The 23465-nt window shown below is 41.4% G+C and overlaps 1 protein-coding gene across 1 annotated transcript in view; it reads left to right on the forward strand.

Moving 5' to 3' along the window:
• LOC125723822 (pleckstrin homology domain-containing family G member 3-like) overlaps nucleotides 1–18508 on the forward strand; it is a 42033-nt gene extending 23525 nt beyond the window's left edge. The window contains exons 11-21 of the mRNA XM_049000620.1: nucleotides 3716–3898; nucleotides 4094–4186; nucleotides 4933–5019; nucleotides 5114–5144; nucleotides 5462–5554; nucleotides 5727–5759; nucleotides 7516–7526; nucleotides 8221–8541; nucleotides 11240–11353; nucleotides 11958–13227; nucleotides 16402–18508. Of these exons, the coding sequence (XP_048856577.1) occupies nucleotides 3716–3898; nucleotides 4094–4186; nucleotides 4933–5019; nucleotides 5114–5144; nucleotides 5462–5554; nucleotides 5727–5759; nucleotides 7516–7526; nucleotides 8221–8541; nucleotides 11240–11353; nucleotides 11958–13227; nucleotides 16402–17135 (2970 nt within the window). The 3' untranslated portion in view covers nucleotides 17136–18508. The remainder of the gene's footprint in view (nucleotides 1–3715; nucleotides 3899–4093; nucleotides 4187–4932; nucleotides 5020–5113; nucleotides 5145–5461; nucleotides 5555–5726; nucleotides 5760–7515; nucleotides 7527–8220; nucleotides 8542–11239; nucleotides 11354–11957; nucleotides 13228–16401) is intronic.
• The last annotated feature ends 4957 nt before the right edge of the window (nucleotides 18509–23465 follow it).

Raw genomic sequence — 23465 nt, forward strand, 5'->3', positions numbered from 1 at the left:
AAATGTATGGTTGTTCCACACAACTAGAAAGAGCATGTTAAAAATGAAACAATCTTTTTTAACTTAATGCATTCACTTTGTGTTCTGAGACCAGAATATAGTTCAGTTAATCTCACAAAATTTTCTCATGTCTAATTAAACCAAGTGAATTGGTTGCTAGACTGCATAACATTAAGTGCCCTATTTTCCATCGGTGCAAAGCACAACACAAAGTGGTTTTGCAAGTTTTGTACCAGCGCATTGGTATAACAAATGATTTTTGCCCCGGCTTCACACTCTCAGGAGTGGTGTTTTTTAAATGAGGGGTGGCCAGACACATTGTCGGATGGGAAATGACGCTGCACTTCTGACCAAGAAAAATCATGTATGAGGCTCTGTTATGGGATAGAAGAACAAATCATATCATTTTGCTTATTTTATATTCAGATTTTTACTAGGATTCATTTTTTGAAACTCAGGCTTAATATTTAGAAGCCCACTGTGATTGGGGATGGTATGCCATGGATATTAGTCTCTACTAAACATTATTGTGAGTTATTTTTTATGATTCTTTGGGTTGCCAGACTAATTTGGTATGTGCCAGTGGGCCCCTTTCATTTTGAACTGTAGTAGTACTTATTGGTGTGTAGAGCCGAAGGAATCCAGGAGGATTCTCTTGAATGTATACAGTACCTTAGGAGGAGCAGTCAGGGTTAAGCTGTCAGTTGCAGACATTTGAAATATGGCAGTTGTGTTGCTCAAAAACTTCTCCCCCAGGAAAACTACGGTGCCCCCCCCCCCCCCCAGGGAGGTCAGTCACCCACAGTACCACTGAGCATCATAATAGGAGAACTCTCCTAACACCTTTCTGCATATACAGTGGTATGGAAAAGTTTGGGCACCCCTGATAATTTTCATGCTTTTCCTTTATGAATCACTGGTTGTTTGGATCAGCAACTTCAGTTCAATATATCATATAGCAGACGAACACAGTGATATGTGAGAAGAAAAATGAAGTTTATAGGATTTACAGAAAGTGTGCAATAATTATTTAAACAAAATTAGGCAGGTGCATAAATTTGCGCACTCCAACAGAAAAATTACATTAATATTTAGTAGGTCCTCCTTTTGCAGAAATAACAGCCTCTAAACTCTTCCTATAGCTTCCAGTGAGAGTCTGGATTCTGGTTGAAGGTATTTTGGACCATTCTTCCTTACAAAACATCTCTAGTTCAGTCAGGTTTGATGGTTTCCAAGCATGGACAGTCTGCTTTAAATAACACCACAGATTTTCAATAATATTCAGGTCTGGGGACTGAGATGGCCATTCCAGAACGCCGTACTTGTTCCTCTGCATGAATGCCTTAGTAGATTTTGAGCAGTGTATAGGGTCGTTGTCTTGAAGTATTCAGCCCCAGCGCAACTTCACTTTTTGTCACTGATTCTTGAACATTGTTCTCAAGTATCTGCTGATATTGACTGGAATCCATGTGACCCTCAACTTTAACAAGATTCCCAGCACCTGCACTGGCCACACAGCCCCTCAACATGATGGAATTTTACTGTGGGTAGCAGGTGTTTGTCTTGCAATGCTGTGTTCTTTTCCCACCATGCATACCGTCCCTTATGTCCAAATTTTAGTTTCATCAGTCCACATCACCTTATTCCAAAATGAAGCTGGCTTGTCCAAATGTGCTTTAGCAGACCTCAAGCCACTCTGTTTGTGGCATGTGTGCAGAAAAGGCTTCTTTTGCACTACTCTCCCATGCAGCATCTCCTTGTGTAAAGTGTGCTGAATAGTTGAACGATGCACAGTGACACCATCTGCAGCAAGATGATAATGTAGGTCTTTGGAGCTGGTCTGTGGGGTGACTATGACTGTTTTCACCATCCTTCGCCTCTGCGTATATAAGATTTTTCTTGGCCTGCCACTTCAGGCCTTAACTAGAACTGTGCCTGTGGTCTTCCATTTCCTCACTATGTTCCTCACAGTGGAAACTGACAGCTGAAATCTCAGATAGCTTTTTGTATCCTTCCCCTAAACCTTGATGCTGAACAATCATTGTTCTCAGGTCATTTGTGAGTTGTTTTGAGGCTCCCATGTTGCCACTCTTCAGAGAAGATGCAAAGAAGAGAAAAACTTGCAATTGGCCACCTTAAATACCCTTTCTCATGATTGGATTCACCTGTGTATGTAGGTCAAGGGTCAATGAGTGTACCAAAGATATTTTGTGTTCCAATAATTAGTGCTAAGGGTATTCAAATAAAAAAAAACGACAAGGGTGCCCAAATTTATGCATCTGCCTAATTTTGTTTAAATAATTATTGCACACTTTATGTAAACCCTATAAACTTCATTTCACTTCTAAAATATCACTGTGTTTGTCTGCTATATGATATATTTAACTGAAATTGCTGATCCAAACAACCAGTGATTCATAAAGGAAAAACATGAAAATTATCAGGGGAGCCCAAACTTTTCCATACCACTGTATAAATCAACAAGGCCAAGCCTGGTAATCGTAATGGCTTTATATGAAGAAATATACTATCACCAGTGCAGGGATGGGGGGTGGGGGATTTCATAAACAACCACATTTGTCCAAATTTTATTATAAATAGAGAACATCCTGTAAGGTCAATATTCTTCATGGTGGTGGGTGAAATAAGTCACAGCTGATGTTATAATGTAACTTAAATAGAATGAAAGTTATTCATCTGGTTTAATCAGACATTAGAAAATTTAGTGAGATTAGCTCAACTATGTTCTGTTCTCAGAACACAAAGTCAATGCATTAACGTAAAAAAATGTTATATTTCCAAAATACTCATTCGAGTTGGGTGGAAGCACTGTCCATGATTTCATTCAAGTTGAGTTCATTCAAAGAATTTTGCATAAAAATTAATACATTTCCATTGTATCAACATAATTTAACACCAACAATTAAGCAGAATTCTTTTTTTCAGTGTATACTGAACTTAAAGCTCCTGAGGTATAACGTTAAATCAAAGCTTAAAAGGCAAACAGGCATAATACAGGCAAAACCTGGCAGGTATCATTAAAACATGCACTATTGTGCATCACCTTGATAACAACTAGTGCTTTCTTTGATTGGAGTAGTATGTTGTTGAATATTAAGTGAAATGTGAGAGCGAAACAAAATAATACACACACCCACAGGATAGTCACTCCTTTCTGCAGAGATATGGAAACACTGAGATGTGCCGTTTACTACTAGAGGGCATTCTGATACCAGTGCTCTGGATAAAAGGGATTCATTCTCAAACAATTATATATTTTTTCTGTTACACTCATTCTCATTGTGTGCATGTTAACCATGGTGAGCATTGTCCACATGAGATTGAGAGACCACCACCAGCTCTGTCTGATCGCCATGCCACAGGTCAGGGTAATCTGCTAGAGATCCTGGCTACGCTTTCAACTGTGAACACCTGGCACCAGCAGTACTTAAAGTGAAGAGGCTGGTATTGACCTGCGGGTTAGCTGTGCCTGCCAGGCTCCCACCTTCAGAGTGGGCATTGGCTCCTGTGTCTGGGCCTTACAGGCAGGGCCGGACATCAGCAGTAATTCCGGTGGCTGATGGTGCTGATTGGAAGCCTCATTGGAGGCTTTGATACTGGCTGGGCCGCCTCCCATATGAGTCTCCGACTCAGGTGTTGGCAGTAATCTTGATTCCAGGAGTAGTGATAAACCTGTTCTTTGTCCTATCTCTAGGAGGTGCAGTCTTTGTTGATCAACTGGAAGGGGCCGGACCTCACAACCTACGGGGAGTTGGTTCTGGAGGGCACTTTCCGTGTGCACCATTCCAAGAATGAACGAACGCTCTTCCTCTTTGAGAAAATGCTCCTCATCACCAAGAAGCATGGGGAGCACTATGTCTACAAGACACACATCTCAGTGAGTGACCCAGGATGAGCTAAGGCCTTCGCTGCCAAGAGGACAAGCCCTTGTGCAGTCTCTTGGTGAGCAGGGCCATGCATTGACAGGCAGGACAATGTACTATTGGACAGGTCCTTGGGGTGCAGGGCTAAATTTTGATTTCTTTGGGTGACAAAGCTATGTTCTGACATTTGGTTATGTCACCTACTCCAGTGCTCAACGCTGATGTTGATTGAGAGTGCCAAAGACTCCCTGTGCTTCAGTGTCACGCACTACAGATATCCTAAGCAGCCCCACACTGTCCAGGTAGGTCCAGATGTGCTCCCAATTTACTAATCGGTAAAACAACTGAATTACTCAGTTGTGTAGGCTTGCCAACAGACAATGGTAGTGAACAAATCTAAAATGTTCTTTACTTGATCTCGCTTTAAAATCGCTTTCACTATATAAATATTATTGTATTGGACTTGCTGAATGAACAGTGACTTTGAAATCCATGTGGCTTTAGAGAAAGATATTAGGAGCCTGTATGAGATGAGATGAGAGAACCCTTTATTGCTATTGCAAAACACCATGTCACTAGTCTCAAGTACCAGCGAACAAACTGGCCATCAACCCGACCATACCTATACACAAACATCACAGTAGGGGGTAGACAGGTCGGGAGACAGGGGAAAACAGAGAGAAGAAAAGAAACAGAATAACATGAGGAGAGAGTAGGAGAATAAAAAAACAGCCCTCAGACTGTACTCCAGTGGGGAGTACATTGTAGGAACCAAAAAAAAAACACCTCAGCAACATAAGCACATGGTCACTACACCTTACAACATAAAATGACACAACTTACAACAGGTGAGGGAAATGGGGAGGTGGAGGTAGTCCAGCATAGACAAACAGCCATCCGGTCCTGCAGCCATGGAGGCGCTGGTCACAGACCCGCCTGTTCACGCTGGGGGTATGAAGCGGCGGTATATTTACTTACTTTGTTTTTTATATTTAAACAGCTTTGAAGTGTCCTGGCAATCTCATGATGCTCTCTTTATGACTTTAAGGCTAAGACTGCTGAGGAGAGGAAGTTGTGGGCCCATCATATTAAAAGGCTTATTTTGGAAAACCACCAGGCCATTATCCCACAGAAGGCAAGTCAGACCCTGCTTTGCTCATATAATTTCTGCTGAGTTAATAAAAACAATTGCTGTACAACAAAAGCTATTTTTCCTTTATCTTTCTCAGGCAAAGGATGCATTACAAATGGATTCTGTGTGTAAGTATATGTGCTGTTCTAGCCCCAGGTCAATTGATAAAATTCACATGAACAACATAGATCTTAATAGTGATACGTTATTTTGAAAGAATTGCAGAAATCAAATAGGCCTGAACAACAACTTGGAACTTGCATGACCTGGGGGAATTCCTGTTTAGTACTGGAATTGATGCCTTTCTTGGGTCATTCTTGATGGGCAGTGTAACATACTTAATGAGCCATATCCTGACAGACAGAGTGACATGTTTTATTTGTGTCACTCGGAATGTTTATTTTGGTTCAGTCCCTGCTCCATTTACACTCCACCTGTATTCCAGACCCTAAGTATCGCTACAGCCCAGAGAGAATGAAGAAAGCCATGTCCTGCCAACCAGATGACGTAGGGGTCCATGTAAAACGACGACAGTCAGGTGAGCAGATGCATATTGTGCCCTCTCTGTCTGATGCTTAGTCTAGCCCTGTGCTATATTTGTGGTGATGACTGGATGGATGGATTTATGGATGGATGGAGACTGAATATATTAAATGGCTGGTTAACTGGAATCTTAAAATGTGAATTATTCATTGTTGTCTGTCCAACAGAACCAGCCAAACAGATCATACAGAGCACTAAAGGTAAGAAGGGTTACACTGCCTGCAGATTAATTTATATGTGTAATGCCTAGCCCGAATCCAGCTGGCTCCAAAATTATTAGTGCAGTTTGTGAAGATGACCGAAAAAGATAGTAATATCTAAATATCTGAAACTACAGAAACAATGAACTCACCAAGAGTCAGTCAGCAAAAACAGCAAGATATCTTGCCATTATTATGGATATAACAGAGGCATAGGAACCGGGGTTTAGTTATAAACAGGTTTTTGTATTTAAATTGTTAAGTGGTCCCCCCCCCCCCCCCACCATTCATCATATCTTCCCATAACTGCCATTCATCATATCTTCATGAACAGTATGAATAATTAAATGTAAATGTAATGCAAATGGATTAGGCTGTTGAAGAAAATTAAGTTGTCTTCATGTTGAGCTTTAAAAAAACCTTAGCTTAGCCAGTTCAAAACCTCTCTGAAAATCGTCTCTATATCAGAAGTAACCATCCAATGTCTAGGTATTTGTTGACTTGACTATTACCATACAATGTTAGGCCAGTCAAAACCTCCTAAAATGATTGAACTAAATTTAATTTTAAGTTTATGTTAATTTAATTATCTGAGCCAGTGGTAAAATGAGTAGGGAGTACCTGGAATGGCTGAGGTGCGCTGAGGTCTGGGAAATGAAGTGGTGTGCATCTAGCCATCCAGCAAGGTATCAGTCACTCTCTGAAGGGCAGAAGAAATTCACAGCTAAACATAACTGAAGAAATCCATATGATAAAATGATTTTGTCTGATATAGGACTGCAGTCCGGTATATGTTTTGCCCTTGTGCCCTGCACACTCAGCGAATTTACCTTAATATTGATAATGAAAAATAAGAAACATATTCTTAATTTGTCTTATTTGCTTCATTTATACCCCTCTAGAAATGTGTTAAATAGCAATAAGCACCATTATGAAGGGCAATTGCAAAACCCAAATTTTTTTTCCTTCAATATTTTTCAGCCCTAAATAGATATCTGCTGATGTGACATTACTGAGGATGTGGTGAAAGCTGTAGAGGGAAAGTTAGAGTTAAGGAGAATGAAGTGTAAATGAAGTGTGAAGGAGTAAGAGTGACAGGATGACAGAGTGAAGATGTCTGAAGATATTGGGGGTGATCCGTTCCCCCATTTCCGACGCCCCTGGGACGTGGACACCCCCTTCCCCTCTGGACACCCCTTTCCTCTCTGGACACCCCCTTCCCCTCTGGACACCCCTTTCCCCTCTGGACACCCCTTTCCCCTCTGGACACCCCCTTCCCCTCTGGACAACCCTTTCCCCTCTGGACACCCCTGTCCCCTCTGGACACCCCCTTCCCCTCTGGACACCCCTTTCCCCTCTGGACACCCCCTTCCCCTCTGGACACCCCTTTCCCCTCTGGACACCCCTTTCCCCTCTGGACATCCCTTTCCCCTCTGGACATCCCTGTCCCCTCTGGACACCCCTTTCCCCTCTGGACACCTCTTTCCCCTCTGGACACCCCTTTCCCCTCTGGACACCCCTTTCCCCTCTGGACACCCCCTTCCCCTCTGGACACCCCCTTCCCCTCTGTGTTTTACAGCATATATGCCGTGTGAGGAGCATGTTGACTTGGGAGCAGCGGGTGACAGCTTGAAGCCATTATTATTAATGCATTAAACAGTCTGAATGTTTGAATATGCCTCTGTGTGTTTAATGTTGATTATGGCTTTTTCACCTTTTCCTATGTTTTCTCTTCTGCATCTCTTGTGTAAAACAGATACTTTTAAGGTAAGACAAGATCCCCTCTTATACCAAATATTATTTATTATCTTACTTATGTGCGGTGGAGCAGTGCAAGTTTTCTCCTTTGTGATGATAATGTTTTTAGGAATCATGGCTTGTTAACATGATAAGCCTGTACCTCCAAAAAGTGACATCCAAGGGCTTTAAGTGCTGGGTGGTTTTAAGACTAAGGGAAAGAAAAACACTTGCAAAGTCTAGAACAGATTAAATCCCAGATTAAATCCCAGATTAAATCCCAACAAGCCTACATCCACTCTGACAACCACATTCCTGTTGTTTCCCTCTGCCACAACATTTTACAGATTCCTAGTGAACATTTAAGCCACTTTCTAATAATAATAGTGTATATCTAAACACACTTCATCTTTGTCTACTATACAGTCCTGCCACCAATTCCTGTTTTAGCAAGCAGTATTTGCATTCCTTGTTATGTAGATTACATCTTCAGTTTCTTAGTATGCTAGAATTAAGGTGATGCACTATGATTAAGGTTTTTGAAATATTTCTGCTATGCCATTTTATCTTTTGCCATCCTTCTGTTCTCAATATAATGACAAAGTTTTATAAAAAAAAAAAAAAAAAAATTCAAATATGCTTAGTATTTACACATTAGAGCTGTTAGACCAAAGTGAGTCAGCTGCACAATCACAAGCCTCTTTTCTGTGACTCCATGCTGCAGCCCGCAGGGGTTGGTGGGACACCGTTGGATGGTGCCCTCTCCCTGCAGACTTACACTAGTGCCGGTGAACAGGGCATTGGCCTACATGGCCTAGAGGATGTGGGGTCTCACAAGGAGGAAGAAGAGGAGAAGATGGGCCTGAGAGAGGGCAGTAATGATCCAGGGCTGCCAACCTCAAAGGTTGAGAAGGAATGGGAGAGCGACAGCGATGATATACTGATGGAGGACGACCAAATGGACGACTTTGCCAGCTCGATGCTGGCCGCCATCTCCAGCTGGCACTATAGAGTGAGGGCTTTGCTTTCAAACCAGGCCACTATGGTGAGGTGCTTTTTAATGTCCGTGTTCTTCATTGCTATACCTATCATATGAATATGCACTTTGCTTCTTGTTTCGTTTGTGTTACTCATCAACCAAACTGTTTGGTTTTTGCAAATTTTATGGTCACTTAACTTTATTTATATATACAGAAGATGGTAGCACTAATATAATTTATAATTTTATTATTTAAATTACAAGCTACAGTCAGCATCTTACCATATATTTGGACTGCTCTGCATGCTGGTATTTAGGTTCAATTAGCACCCTTTCCAGCATGCACGATTAAAAAGATAACCATGAGTGAAAAGATGGAAGATGGAGAAGAGGGAATTGGAGGACAACTACTAGCCACCACACCCTCCCTGTGCACCTTATTTTACACCTAAGTTTGTCAGTTCTGTTATTGAATGGTGGTTTTCTGCTTATCCCTCTGTCAGGGAGTATGTTGATCCTCTTGCTCGAGTATTTCGGTTTCAGAGAGAAGTCATTATACATTACACTCAGTAGTTCAAAATTGCGTAGTCTTGAAATATTTCTGAACTGTATGAAGCAAGTCCTTCGTAAGGAATTAACATGCGTATTAAAAATTTGTGTGAACATTGCTGTGTTCTGTGCTAGGTATAGCATGGATGTGACATGTTGTGTGTGTTGGGTATAGCATGAATGTGCCCTGTTGTGTGTGTTGTGTATAGCATGAATGCAACATGTTGTGTGTGTTGGGTGTAGCATGGATGCACCATGTTGTTTGTGTTGGGTGTAGCATGGATGCACCATGTTGTTTGTGTTGGGTATAGCATGGATGCGCCATGTTGTTTGTGTTGGGTATAGCATGGATGCGCCATGTTGTGTGTGTTGGGTATAGCATGGATGTGCCATGTTGTGTATGTTGGGTATAGCATGAATGTGCCACGTTGTGTATGTTGGGTATAGCATGCATATGCTGTGTTGTGTGTGTTGGGTATAGCATGGATGCACCATGTTGTTTGTGTTGGGTATAGCATGGATGCGCCATGTTGTGTGTGTTGGGTATAGCATGGATGCGCCATGTTGTTTGTGTTGGGTATAGCATGGATGTGCCGTGTTGTGTGTGTTGGGTATAGCATGGATGTGCCGTGTTGTGTGTGTTGGGTATAGCATGCATGTGCCGTGGTGTGTGTTTGTTGGGTATAGCATGGATGTTCCATGTTGTGTATGTTGGGTATAGCATGGATGTGCCATGTTGTGTGTGTTGGGTATAGCATGGATGTGCCATGTTGTGTGTGCTGGGTATAGCATGGATGTGCCCTGTTGTGTGTGTTGGGTATACCATGGATGTGCCATGTTGTGTATGTTGGGTATAGCATGCATATGCTGTGTTGTGTGTGTTGGTATAGCATGGATGCACCATGTTGTTTGTGTTGGGTATAGCATGGATGCACCATGTTGTTTGTGTTGAGTATAGCATGCATGTGCCATGTTGTGTGTGTTGGGTATAGCATGCATGTGCCGTGTTGTGTGTGTTGGGTATAGCATACATGTGCTATGCTGTGTTAATTTAGCTTGGATGTGTTCTGTGTTAGGTATTACTTGGATTTTCCATATTCTGTGTTAGGTATAGCTTTGATTTGCCATGTTCTGTCTGGAGACATACAGTATTCCAGATATTTTCAACCCTACTTCAGTTTGTTAATTTAAGTCAGAAATTTATAAATCCTGTCCTACATTTGTGTTGAGGACACAATGTCTCTCTGTATGCTCAAACAATGATTGCTAACTCATCCTATAAATGCTACTCTGTCATTCAAACAACTGCTGTTCAATGAAGGGAAATGTTTAGAACAGCTAATGGCTGAATTAATATTGTACTACTTTATTTTATATACTGTATGTATTTTATTTGGATTCCTTGAGTAACCATTGAAAATTAATTTGTTTTGTGTTTGCTGTTTTTGTAAAAAGTTTTGAAAAAGTATATAATACTTTTTACAAGCCAGAAGTTTGTGCCCACCCTCTCATTAAAAAAAAAACAAAACAATACACTACTTTGTCAAAATTTTATTAAAAGAAAATATAAGAAGTACTTAAAACAAATGTGACTGATTTTCAGCATTTTATGGCTTGTAGTATCACATTATTTAGCCACAAAGGCTGAAAATGGCTAGAAAGGCACAGCTAACAATTGAACAGACGGCTCAATTCGAAATTTCGAGTGAAGAAGGGTTCTCTCATTGCTAAATAAATGTTTTTAAGCATAGAGGACCTACTGTTTACAGAGAAAAAGAGTGACAGGAAGCAACAGTAACCAATAAGAGTCTGGGGCAAGTAGTGACATCAAAGTCTGAAGATCAACAACTGCTACATTACACTTCAAAAACCAGTCAGTTACATTTTTTAAGTATCTCTAATATTTTCTTGTAATAAAAGTTTGAAAAGCATTATTTTTTTTTAAATCGGAGGGGGTGCCAAAACTTCTGGCCTGTAGTATATGTTTATTTTAATATAAAAAAAGATCAAAATAGAGGCAAAAAAACAGGAAGTTTTTGTCATTTGTTCACTATGGTGTCACTATGGAAATTAGAAATAAGAAAATTGATATGTATATGAAAAAATTGATCAACTTGTTGCAATAATTTAATCATTTTAGTACCATATCAGCATTTTATTATTATCAATTAGTAACAACTCTTATAAGGCTCTTACAATAAGCTTATTTTTTTAGGATAATGAGGAGGATGGCATCTTGGAAGAGAACAAGTTTACCACTGAGAACCTCCAGACATCCTACCAGCATGAGTTAGGTGTGACACCCTTGGATTTATCTCGGCCACATCAGGTAATGGTGAAATCTCATTAAAGACGATGAGATCATCTTTTTTAGATGCCATTTAAAAATTATGCTATTATGATAAAAAAGATATATCGACAAAGGATTCCCAGTGTGGGGCCTGGATCATTTTCCAGGATCTTTATTATAAAAATTTTTAAATGTTAAGAAAATTTACTGTACTGTGGGGGACCATCTGGTCATGTGAAGGGGTCATGAGTCTCTGGTACTGTTGTTTTAGTCTGTACACTGCAAAACCACTGATTGATGGTCATACCTTTCATGTAACCTTCTTCCTTTTTACCTGGCTTCGCTTCATAGCCTCAGTCATAATTAATTGTGAGCTCTAGAGTATGCTGCACTTTAGAAAGCTCTGACTGGTTATAGGCACTTTTGTAAAAACCACTGAGGAACCAGTATATATCATATATATCAAAGAAGATGTTTGTTTTTAAGCTGTCTTGCTATGCTTCAGGATGCTTAACATCCTATATCCAGCAGAGGCTAATGACCATCATGCCTTACTGTTTGTGGCTTTATACTATGACATAAATGGAGAGTTTAGTTTCTTAATCTATGAGTAAGGTAATTAAACTCACGTCTCTTATGCTAGGTTGCATCAAATGGGTCAGTGCTAGACAGCCATGACAGTCAGCCTGGTCTCCCAGAGAGACCTGAACCAGACCTAACTGGATCAGATCTGCTGGTCCTCACCAAGACCACTCCGATCACAGCCACGGTTCCGAAAAAACCGGGATCCAGCGGAAGCCAAAATGCAGAGAAACGAAAGCAGCGGGAGAAGAAGCATGCCACACAGCGGGATGGGGTGAAATCTGTAAGCAGGGAAGAATCATCGGAATCGGAGGAAGAGGGGAATGTAGCAGGGCCAGAGAGTGAATCTGACAGTATTTTGCCATCGTCTGTGCTGAACCAGGCTGCTGTCATTGTCGAGCACTTCCTCAACAGCACCCGGAGAGGGAGTCTACACTCTGTGGGTGGGCCCTGCCAGAAGCACGTCAGCCGGAGTGGCAGTACCATGAGTATGAGCACAGATTTTCTAGAGACGGTGCAGAGGCTCCACAATAACCCTGTGGAAGCTCGACAGAACCTGTGCAATCGGGACTCCACCACCACAAACTGTCCCAGAGCAAACGACCTCTTTGAGGGGAGTGGTATACCAATGCGGAGGCAAGACTCCAGCCTCTCCAGACAGGACCAACTGCTCATTGACAAAATAAGATGTTATTATGAGAATGCTGAGTACAAGGAAGCCGACGTCAGTCGCACACGTAGAGAAAGTCTCACCTCCATTCCCACAGGCCTGGTCCAAACCTCTGTCAGCCAACTCAACAGCATCCCCAAAGATGAAGCTCTTGCTAAGGAGACAAAGTGTTCCCCTATCATGATTTCAGCTCCTTCCACCAGTAGTATTTCTACACCCAGTGAAGCAATTGAGACAACAGGTTTAGATAAAACACAACAGCCTAAATTCTTTGGCTTTGGTGCAAAATCCTGCATGAGTTCCGAAGACATTGTGCCTAGCTCTCAGATTGAGTCTTTAGTAATATTTGAGAACATACATGGATGCGTAGCACCCCGAAAAATCCTAGGCCACTCAGTCAACCTGGATGAAGACCCATCCCGGGTCCATAGCCATCAGGGTCGACTTTCCAGGCCTGTTCTTCTTCAGATGGACATCGAAGAAGACAGGCAGATGCAGGATGAGGAGAAAGCAAAAACTACAGTTTTTCAGTTGGCCCGGCAATACAGTCAACGCATGAAAACCACCAGAAAATCTATACAGAACAACCCAGATCTGGACGACCTGCATGATGTTAACCTGCCTTCTGTGTTGGAGGAGCGGCCAGAGACAGAGAACCAAGGTAGGATTCATGTAACCTGCTACTGTTAGGGACATGTTAATAGACTAACAGTTACAGAGAATAAAGACAAAACACAAAAGACACATACTGTAGTGGAGAAGAGTAAATGGAAGGTAATAAATAATGTGATTTATGCAAATTTAAGTACAGGCAGTCCCTGGGTTAAGAACGCCCAACTTACGGATAACTCATACATATGAACAGACTGCCATAAAGTCTATTATATAAAAAATGTGGGTTAAATACAATGGTCCATAATACCGAACACATGCACTACTTTGTGACCCTTGTGAAAACATTGTCTGGCTTCAGTGGTTCATTGGCTCAAGGTACAGTACAGAAGTGGACCCCAACCTTTTTGCCACCACGGACCGGTTTTATTCCGTTAACATTTCCGTAGACCGGGGGGTGAGGGCATGTTAAGAGAGATGCAGAAGCGTGTAACCTTCTCCTCAACCTTTTTTGCACCACGAACCAATTTCATGTAAAACAATATTTTCACGGACCGGTATAGAAACAACTAAAAACAAAGTGCGTAAAAATACAACTCACCATCCCACTGAATTAGTGGGAGTCCTGAGCTTGTTTCTCTCTTACGAGCCGGGTTGGGGGTGAGTGCGGAGACATGTAACAAAGATACTGTAATGAGGTGCGCAATATTTAACTACACTAAAATCCCTTTATAACGAACTTCATGGGACCTGGCACAAGAGTCTGTTATATCTAGAGTTGCTGTATATTGGATTGGATTGGATTGGATTGGAAAAGCCCTTTATTGCTGATGCAATATACCATGGCACCAGTCACAAGTACCGGTGAAGAGCAGGCCATCAACCGACCTTACATATACACAGACATCACAGTAGGGGGAAGACCGGCCGGGAGACAGGGGAAGTGAGAAGAATAGAAACAAGATAACATGGTGGGAGAGGAGGAGAATAAAAAAACACCCCCCAGATTGCACTCCAGTAGGGAGTACATTGTGGGAACCGAAAAAAACACCTCAGCAACATAAGCACATGGGCACTACACCTTACATAAAAATGACACGACTTGCAACGGGTAGGGGAAAGGTGGTGTGGAGGTGACCCAGCAGAGACAGACAGCCATCCGGTCCTGCTGCCATAGAGACGGCGCTGGTCACAGACCCGCCTGTTCACGCTGGGGGTATGAAGCGGCGAAGGCGTGGGATGGGGGGAGGGTAAGTCCTTGGGATTGGGGGAGAGGAATGCAAGAGAGTCTCACTGCCTTGTTCTTCTGGGGGAGTTGTTAGTTCCAGCAGCAGCCTTGGCCAAGGCCAGTGCTGATATGGGGGAGCCAAATACTTGATAGAATAAGGTTGTTTGGGTTTCCATGCGAGGAGCTGAAATTTCCAGCTCCTCTAATGTCCACGCTGATCTCCGCCATCCAATAATTTTTGCAAAGCTGTTAGCTTCTCCATGATGTTATCCAGTTTGCGATCCATTTGCACAGTCTGCACAGTCTGAGTGCTAACAGCTCTGCCCACTCCATCAATCATTCCGGCCAGCCTAGTGGGGCTTTGAGAGGCTGTCACCGTCTTCTTCAATCTTTGATAAACCAGGGCAATGCCTAAGCCAATCAGCATAATACCTGTAATCATGGTTCCGAATAAGTAGATGTCTTCAATGTCCTCCACGGAAAGAGCTGCCAGGCACACGACCCTCCACCGCTCCCATCCGTCCATCGTGTAGCCAGCTGCGTACGTTCCTGCAGGACAGTCAGGTTCCCCCGACCCTAGGCTTCTCGTCGAGAAGATGGTGTCAATTGCGTTGAGAGACCAGCTGATCAAATCCATAATTTTTCGTGGTTTGGAGAGCAGGGCTGAGAGAGTCTCTTCACAGACACAGTATAAGACAGTAGACTAGACGAGACGAGAGGAGCGAAGCAGGGAAGATAAGGGGAGGGAGAGGGAGAGAAGTGCGACCGCCTCCGTTGAGAGCCTGAGCGTTGAGTATGCCCAGAACACAACTACAGGACACCATTTACTCATGCCACACCCCAGCAGACACACTTGTGGTATAGATTATTATATTGTACTTTTAGTAATCCAACTTTACCTGACCAGATGTGTGACTATTAATAATCCCGACTACGTATCTGCACTGGATATCACCGGCACACCACTCGCCTTGTAGGCGGAGCCTGCGTGTTCGTTTCAGCCGAACAAAACTACAGTTAAAAGCGGCCCTGGGTACGAAATTGTTTGTCCGTTAAAAGCGAAATTCCATTACATGCGAGTCCGCTATATCCAATGCTTTTTCTGCATGTTCTTAAAGGCGTACAGCCGGGACCTCATCCGATATTCTGTTTTAAGCGAGGCCACTATAATGGAATTTTATTATAATTACCAAGTGCGTCGCCTTATCGCCATCTATGAGCCACAGATGGAAATGTTTTCCGAAATAAAACAGCCTCTGTTATCCATTCGCCGCAGCCCAGCACAAAATGCTCCACGGCCGGGTACCGATCCGTGGCCCGGTGGTTGGGGACTCCTGCAGTACAGTACCAAATGTAGTTACATTTATTATTACTGTATTACTATTATTGTTATTATGCACGGCATTGTTATTTTTCCAACTTGCCTACAAATTCAACTTATAGACAGACTTAAGGAATGGATCTCGTTCATAACCTGGGAACTGTCTATAGGGCAATGCTAAAAGTTGACACCAATACAAAACAGTATGCATCAACAGATATAGTAGGTAACATACTTCACATGCATGTGCAATTATATTTTGTGAACAGAACATTAGGGGTCTGTCCTGATGAGAATGCAAACAATTTTGTTTGTGGAGATAAGAAATTGTGAAGGATAAATAGGTGAATGTGTGTTTTTAATTATCATTTCATATCAGTCCAATGACACTACCAGGCTGAGTTTGTTACTATCTGAACTGCATTGAGACTATTAGCATGATTTTTGTACTCTTCAAACACTGACGAACTGCACCGTCTTGCTTTAGCTTAAAAATGCATAACATATATGTCATATATCTTTTGATGAATCTGATTCCCATATTCTAGATTTATATATTTATGTAAATACATTTTCAGTGTCTCAAAACAAAAATTTGAGGTGAGACCACTATATTGTCAAACCCAAGAGGAGTGTAGTGAACTGCTCTTAAATGATTGCATTAATGATTATAGCCCTGCCAAGGTCCCCCAGCCCTCAGGATCGATCCCCCAGCCGCTCCTGCCCCATGAGCACACCCAGCCCCACGCAGACCGAGGGCTTCCACTGGCCAGATGTGCGTGAGCTGCGCTCCAGGTACTCCTTCCAGGGAGAAGATCATGCCCAGGACTGCCTGCAGGCTTCATCCGGGACCCTGAGTCGGGGCCCCAGGAGGCGCTCCAGTAGTTCCTCCAGCTTCTCAGGGTCACAGACTGCTATCTTCAGCCAAGCCCTGGCCTCCAAGCCTCAGAGGTGGGAGTTCTGCCAGGGTAAGCCGCGGACGCGCAGAGCCGGATCCCCAGAGCACAAGCTGTGTGAGCTGCCTGGGCCACGAGCCACAGAAAATGCTGCTGTGCTACCTGAGCAGGCAGATGGGACAGAACTGTACAAAGCACAAGTGTGGGGGAAGAAGGACGAGCACGCCTCACCTACATGCCAAGGCAAGATCTCTGCCATGGCTGACTTCGAACACAGCAGGTCCAACTGGGATTTAGAAAAGTACCGGCAAAGGGAGGATGGTTGCGTGACAGGGGCTTTGGCCGTGAGGTGCAGTGAGAGCAGGGAGAATGACCACCAGTCAGATCTCCATGAACAGTATGAGGACACAGAGAACACAGGAAACATGGAGAATGACACTGGACAGCAGAGTAACGTCAAAAACTTGAGGGAGAAGTTCCTCAGTATGACATCGAATGTAAGCATGCTTTAAACGGGCCCTATTATGCTCATTTTTACCGTTTATAATTTTATTTTGGGGGTATACTAGAATAGATTTACATGATTCAATGAACATTATTCTGATACGGTACATCTCTATTCACTCTGTCTGAAACACTCGGTTAGAGCCTCAAGCCCCAATCCAGATGAGCTCAGTGTAGTTTTGATTGGTCAGCTTGCCTGATTGGACAGTTTGCCTGATTGGTCAGCTTGCCCTACACATTCCGTCCCTGTCTTGCAGTCTGCAGACAGATCCTTGCAGGGAGTCAGCCAATAAGGATTGTGTTAGAAGCTGTGTTAATTTTGACAGCAAATGAGAGAATCTGCAGTCATACAGTACACGTATCTTCAGTTCTGTGTCACTTGACAAATAATATTGTCAAAAAGGTTTTGAATTGTACTGAATTAATTTCATTTGACAGTCAGGTATTGAATACTTGCAATGTTCACACGCCTAATAGGCTACATAAATATATATCACACTAAATAGTTGGACATTATGATCTTCTGGACCTTTGCTTCAAGAAATGTTCTCTAACTAGACCTCCTTAAATTTTAGTTGAATACCTCTGCCTTACGTGAACTACATTAGGCAATACACTTCATCATAGTCTTAGGCCTCGTGAAATCATTTTTATTTAGTTATTGTCTCGTTTTAGTCTGAAAATAAAGGTCGTTGACGATAACTATGACGAAACTTTTTCGTCAACAAAATTAACACTGGTTAGAAGGTGATATCACCATGTCATGCAGGTAAGGACTGGAATTCCAGTGAAGCATTTCAGGCAGATTAGAGAAGAGTAGTTTCAGTGGTGCACTTTGGGCCATAAGACTTTGCTGACTGATTACATGAACACTATATAACTATATAACACACTAAAGGAAAGGGAAACACTGGCAAAGCATATGAAGGCCCCTTTAAACCTGTTCATTTCAGTTCATTCAAGTTTACTTTTGTGCAAAACTTCATGTGCCATTCTTGCTGCTTAACTGTAAAAATATGAATATAATATCCTCATGCTGCCTGAATATTTATACACATTAAATTTAAATAGTTTCAACATAACATATCAAGCTGAAAAAAAGCTCCCTTAAACAACTTAACTGGTCAAGAAGTTAACCGCCCAATAATGTGATGGTTTGCCTCATATAGTGGAATGCTGAATATTAACAATTTCTCTTGGGAGAATTTTGAATCATTTTCAACTTCGTACCTAACTTGTGAAAAAATCATTTGTTTAAAACAGCATTCTTGTGACCTTAGATTATAGCCTCACTGATGTGTGGGAAAAGTATGTATGTATATCTGTGTGTGTAGATACCTGTATATATGTCAAATAAAATATATGGAGATTGAATGATAAATATAGCTTTAGCCATTTTTGTAAGTCAAGCTATCATAGGGCTCTTCTTTGACAGTCGTAAGCGTGCTTTCTTTGCTGTAATGTTCTGTGTTAATTTTGCTGGTCACATTGTACACGTTCACTGTCACTGTGGACAAGTATGCAGATCCTTTTTTTGTGATGTATATAATGCTAATGATGATGAGATTAAGGACTGCTTCAAGTGCTAAGAAGCACCAGCCTTCCTTGTGTTTCTTTAGCTGATCATGAGGATCGGTTGGTACATCTTAGGCCAGATTTAAAGTGCAGTGTGTGTGAGGGGCTGTATGCCTCAGCAAAGGATGATGTTACTCATTCAGAATGTATGCATTTATCAGAGGTTGTAATATATCGTCATATAAATATTATGCATTGTGTCACTATACGGTAGGTCTCTCAGAATATCGTTGAAGTGTGTGTCTCAGCCCAAGCATTTCACATCAAATGACCAAATGGTTATACCTCTGCTACAAGGTTTATAACTTCATGGGTGACTTGACGTCAATGACAGATATTCAGTATCTCAGTCAATGAACTACTTTTAGGAAAATCATTTTTCATCATGTGATAGTATGTATGGTGGTTTAATGTTCTCCCTGTGTTCTGTGGGTTTCCTTCTGTAGTCCAAAAACACAAGATTAAGCTACCTGGTGTTTCTAAATGGGCAATAATGTGCAATTATGTAGGGACCAAATGTCCTCACATTGTGATAAAAACATATTATTTTTATTTTGACCTTGTGGGGACATTTTTTCAGTCCACACAAGGATAACCTCAATTTTATAAAATTCTATAACTGCAAACAAAAACTAAAAATTTCAAATGTGTTGTCTGGTCATTTATGGTTAAGGTTGGGGCGGGGCTAGGGTTAAGGTTGTCATTGTTGGGATTAGGGTTATGATCATAGAAATGAAAGTAGAGCACCCACAAAGAAATAGATGCCTAATCTGTTTGTTTGTTTGTTTGTTTGTGTGTGTGTGTGTGTGTGTGTGTGTGCGTGCGTGCGTGCGTGCGTGCGTGCGTGTGCGTGCGTGTGCGTGTGCGTGTGCGTGCGTGTGCGTGCGTGTGCGTGTGCGTGCGTGCGTGCGTGTGCGTGCGTGCACGCAACCGTGCGTGCTCAGCAATGGAAATGATTTACCCTCCTGGTTTACTTGCCTTGTGTGCTGTGCTTCTTGCCTTAGCTTAGAGGTCACCCCACAACTCTGTACTAAGAAAGCTGCAGATGGATGGATGGATTACAATTATTGTTATCTATTGTTATCAATTATTGTTAATTATTGTTATTGTTTTACTGGTCTTGTGTTCACATTCATAATGTTAATAGTTCAGTTATCTGAAAACACTTAAACTTTGCAAATATACAATAATGCTTAAAGTCTCAAATGTATTTGTTAGGTTAGTTTTTACCAAATATATTTGTATATACTGTTATTACTTCACAAAAACTCCTCAAACTCATTTGCTTCAGTTTTCTCATAACAAATACAATGTGATTTTTGACATTTCTATAGTAATACTTTGCATATGAATATATTCCCCTAGTTTTCCTCAAAGCAGTTGGTTGGTTTATTTGGACCTTTTATAATTTTGTTGTATATGTTATATAATTATGTTGGAATTATGTACTTTATAATTATGAGCTGTTATGGCTCCAAAACACCTCCGATTAGGATCAGGAAGATGCAGAAAGCTAACTTAACCGTAAGCCTTCACTCCAAACAGCTACTCATTGTGTGACACATGAAGGTGAGCTCCCTGGGCCAAATGGATCAGGACCAGGGGGACAGAAAGCTGCCATGAGCTCAGTATCAGTATAGAAGCCCATGAGGCACCTAGACATGCTTCACTGCCAGTGCCCTCCATCTGAGACAGAGAAATTGGATGGGTGAGTTGACATTCCTCCGGAGATTATGCCCTGGGCGCACTTGCCGGGGAAGCTTGGCGCACCAGTACAAAAGAATATGGTTGTGACTTTTGCACAAAAAGTTTTCTATTGCTCATTTGCACATCATGTGCACATGTCCAGCTATGATAAATACACCATCAGAGTGGGCGCTTTGTTGTTTGCTAATGGCTACATGGTAGTATGGAGGAACTAGACTGTCCTGAATGGTGTTTTTTTTTGGTTGGGGGTAGGAGAAAAGCAAAAACCTAAACTTCTTTGCATTCCTAATTTGTGCCAGTTTACATATATAAATATATTGTAATACACATCATTGTAATGACAATAAGCAGTGGAAAATAGCTACAGTCATGCATTGCTTAATGACAGGGATACATTTTGAGAAATGTGTTAAGTGATTTCATCTTTGTGTGAACATAAGAGAGTGTGTTTACACAAAACTAGATGGTGTAGCATGCAACACATAGTCTACAGTAAATTACACTCTAAAAAATATAATATAGTAAATACATAAACCACTAATAGTTGTTTATCATTTTCAAATATGTACCGTACATAATTGCATGTGCTATACTTTTACTTGACTGGCAGGGCAGTAGGTTTTTTTATACCATCATCACCACAAACATTTGAGTAATGAATTATGCTACTGTACAATGTTATGGTGGCTACAACGTCACTAGGCAATAGGAATTCTTCAGCTCCATTATAATCTAATGGGAGCACCATCGTAAATGTGGTACATTGTTGACTGAAACGTCGTTATTCAGTGCATGACTGTAGATGCATTATTGCCATAGCCTTCTCCTTCTCTCCAAAATCTACTCCAGCACTACTACTACTACTATTACTGTTGCAGCTACTACCGACAATGGAAGCTGATGGAGTGAATAGGATGTTGTTCATCTATGAAGTTTCCCAGAACTGCAGGAGTCAGCAATGTGAGCGACACCATTTTTCCACCTTCAAGTATGGTGGTAGCTTAATAGCATTGTACCATAGAACTGTTGTTACTCAGTATGTTATGACTGACAGGGAAAAGTTCATGGAAAATCATGGAAGAATAGTGTTACACTCAACATTGTCTTAGCTGTAAAAACATGAATGTTCTGAGGTGGTCTAGTTACTGTAGATCGCTTCCTTTGAGAAGTAGGGCTGCATCCATTGGACATCAGTCTGGATCTCAATTACTGTTATGTCTGAGCCCGCATTCCTGGACATGTCTCTTCATCTGGATGAAAATCTTCTGTAAGAATTGCATTAACTGCAATGGTAGAACCAGGCAATAGAATATAGCTGCAGAACACTGGGTGATCTCCACTAGGGGGAACTGTGGGGCCAGAAATGACATGACGTCCACACCTGCCCCGGACATGACCTTAAGCAAACTTCAGAAACAGAGGCAGAATATTCTCCTTCCGTTCCTGAAGTTTGGTTATTGTCATGTCTGGGCCAGGTGTGCAGTACATGTGCTTTTCAGGCCCAAAGTGGAGATCCCCCTAGTGGAGGACGCCCAGTGTTGTGTAGCCAGACCATTCTTGAAACAGGAGCTGAGAATCCAGCTCTTGTTTGATTTGCAGGCTCAGATGGTGACATTAGGTTCCACAGTCTGTGTACATCATTAATGTCACTCATGGAAGGTCCTGCAATCGTCGGCTATAAAAGAGCCATCTTGCCATCTCACAACATCCTAAAATTATTGACCTGTAAGTGTTGGTACAGCCTTAACAGAATGTAAACGCACTGGAAGCCTTAAGGCATAAAGTTTTGAAAACTGACCAAACTTTATTTACCCATAAGTATTTTATGGGTATAATCAGGAAGCAGGGGCACCTGGATGTTGAATTCAGCAATAAGAATCCCAGTGATGCCGCTTTGAACTGGCTCAGTGAATTAGGCCCTTGTCTGCGATGCACAAGTTGTTGATTTGAATCCCATCCTTGGCATCACATCTGTTATACCCCTGAAATGCTTTAAGGGTGTCAGATACATGACTGACCCTGTGCTTATTCCATTTCAGCTTAGACATCTCCATCCAATGTAAAAACTTAATAGCTGCTTATTTATATTGCTCATAGAAGAATGGAAAAAATATATGTATGCTATTTCATATATATCTGTATGTTGTAAAGACCAGCCTGTTTCAGCCATATAATCTGCAGATGTAATGAGTTTTACATATGAATATCTATATTCATATACAAAATATATTGTTATGCTCCAGGGCCGGGTAATAAAGACTTTAGTCATTCAAATACTGTTTTGTCCCACATTGTCATATTAAATAACCTGTCAATAAATGTGTGCATTTGTGTATTTATGTTGTATATAGTAAATGTTTTTATATTGTGCTGAATGTGATGTTTGCCGACTGTGATTATTGTGTGAAGTATAGGCTTTCATTATCTGTGCCACTGCTGATTGTCCCTAGCAGTGCACTGCTAATAAAGGTGAACTCCTTGTTTACATGAACAAGATAAAACATGACCCACCGCACTGATTCAGCTGCAGTATGTATATTTGTGCATAATTTTAACCTGTTTATGTTATACTGGTTACACTAAATAAATACTGGAGGACACTCATTATTTTAGTGATTAAATTATATTTATTACTATGTTAAAAACATGATAAAAATGAAATATCTTATTTAAGGCAGAAAAGAATAATCATTCACAAGAAGTTCATAAAGAAAAATAAAGCTTTTAACAATGGTTAAAAATAAGGATCTAAATCTGAAGGGGAGCACATTCTTCAATGCCCAAAGTACGCAATCAGTCCGAAAACTGGATAATAGAGTTTAACAATAGGAAACTGCAAAACCAGGCAAAGACACCTAGGCCTGATTTACAGACATAATGTAGAGACGAGACGTGTAGCTTATCTTTGATTTGCATGCAGGTGAGGAGAATTAAACAAAACAGAAAGCAGAAATAAATGAAAGCTCAAGACATTGTAACTTAGCAGCAGCCTCTACAGCATCACCCTCAATGAAGTGTCTGAAATACAAAGGTGTTGGTCCATACCGGCGATAAAA

This window comes from Brienomyrus brachyistius, unplaced genomic scaffold, assembly GCF_023856365.1.
Source record: "Brienomyrus brachyistius isolate T26 unplaced genomic scaffold, BBRACH_0.4 scaffold51, whole genome shotgun sequence".
In the NCBI taxonomy this organism is placed as follows: Eukaryota; Metazoa; Chordata; class Actinopteri; order Osteoglossiformes; family Mormyridae; genus Brienomyrus; species Brienomyrus brachyistius.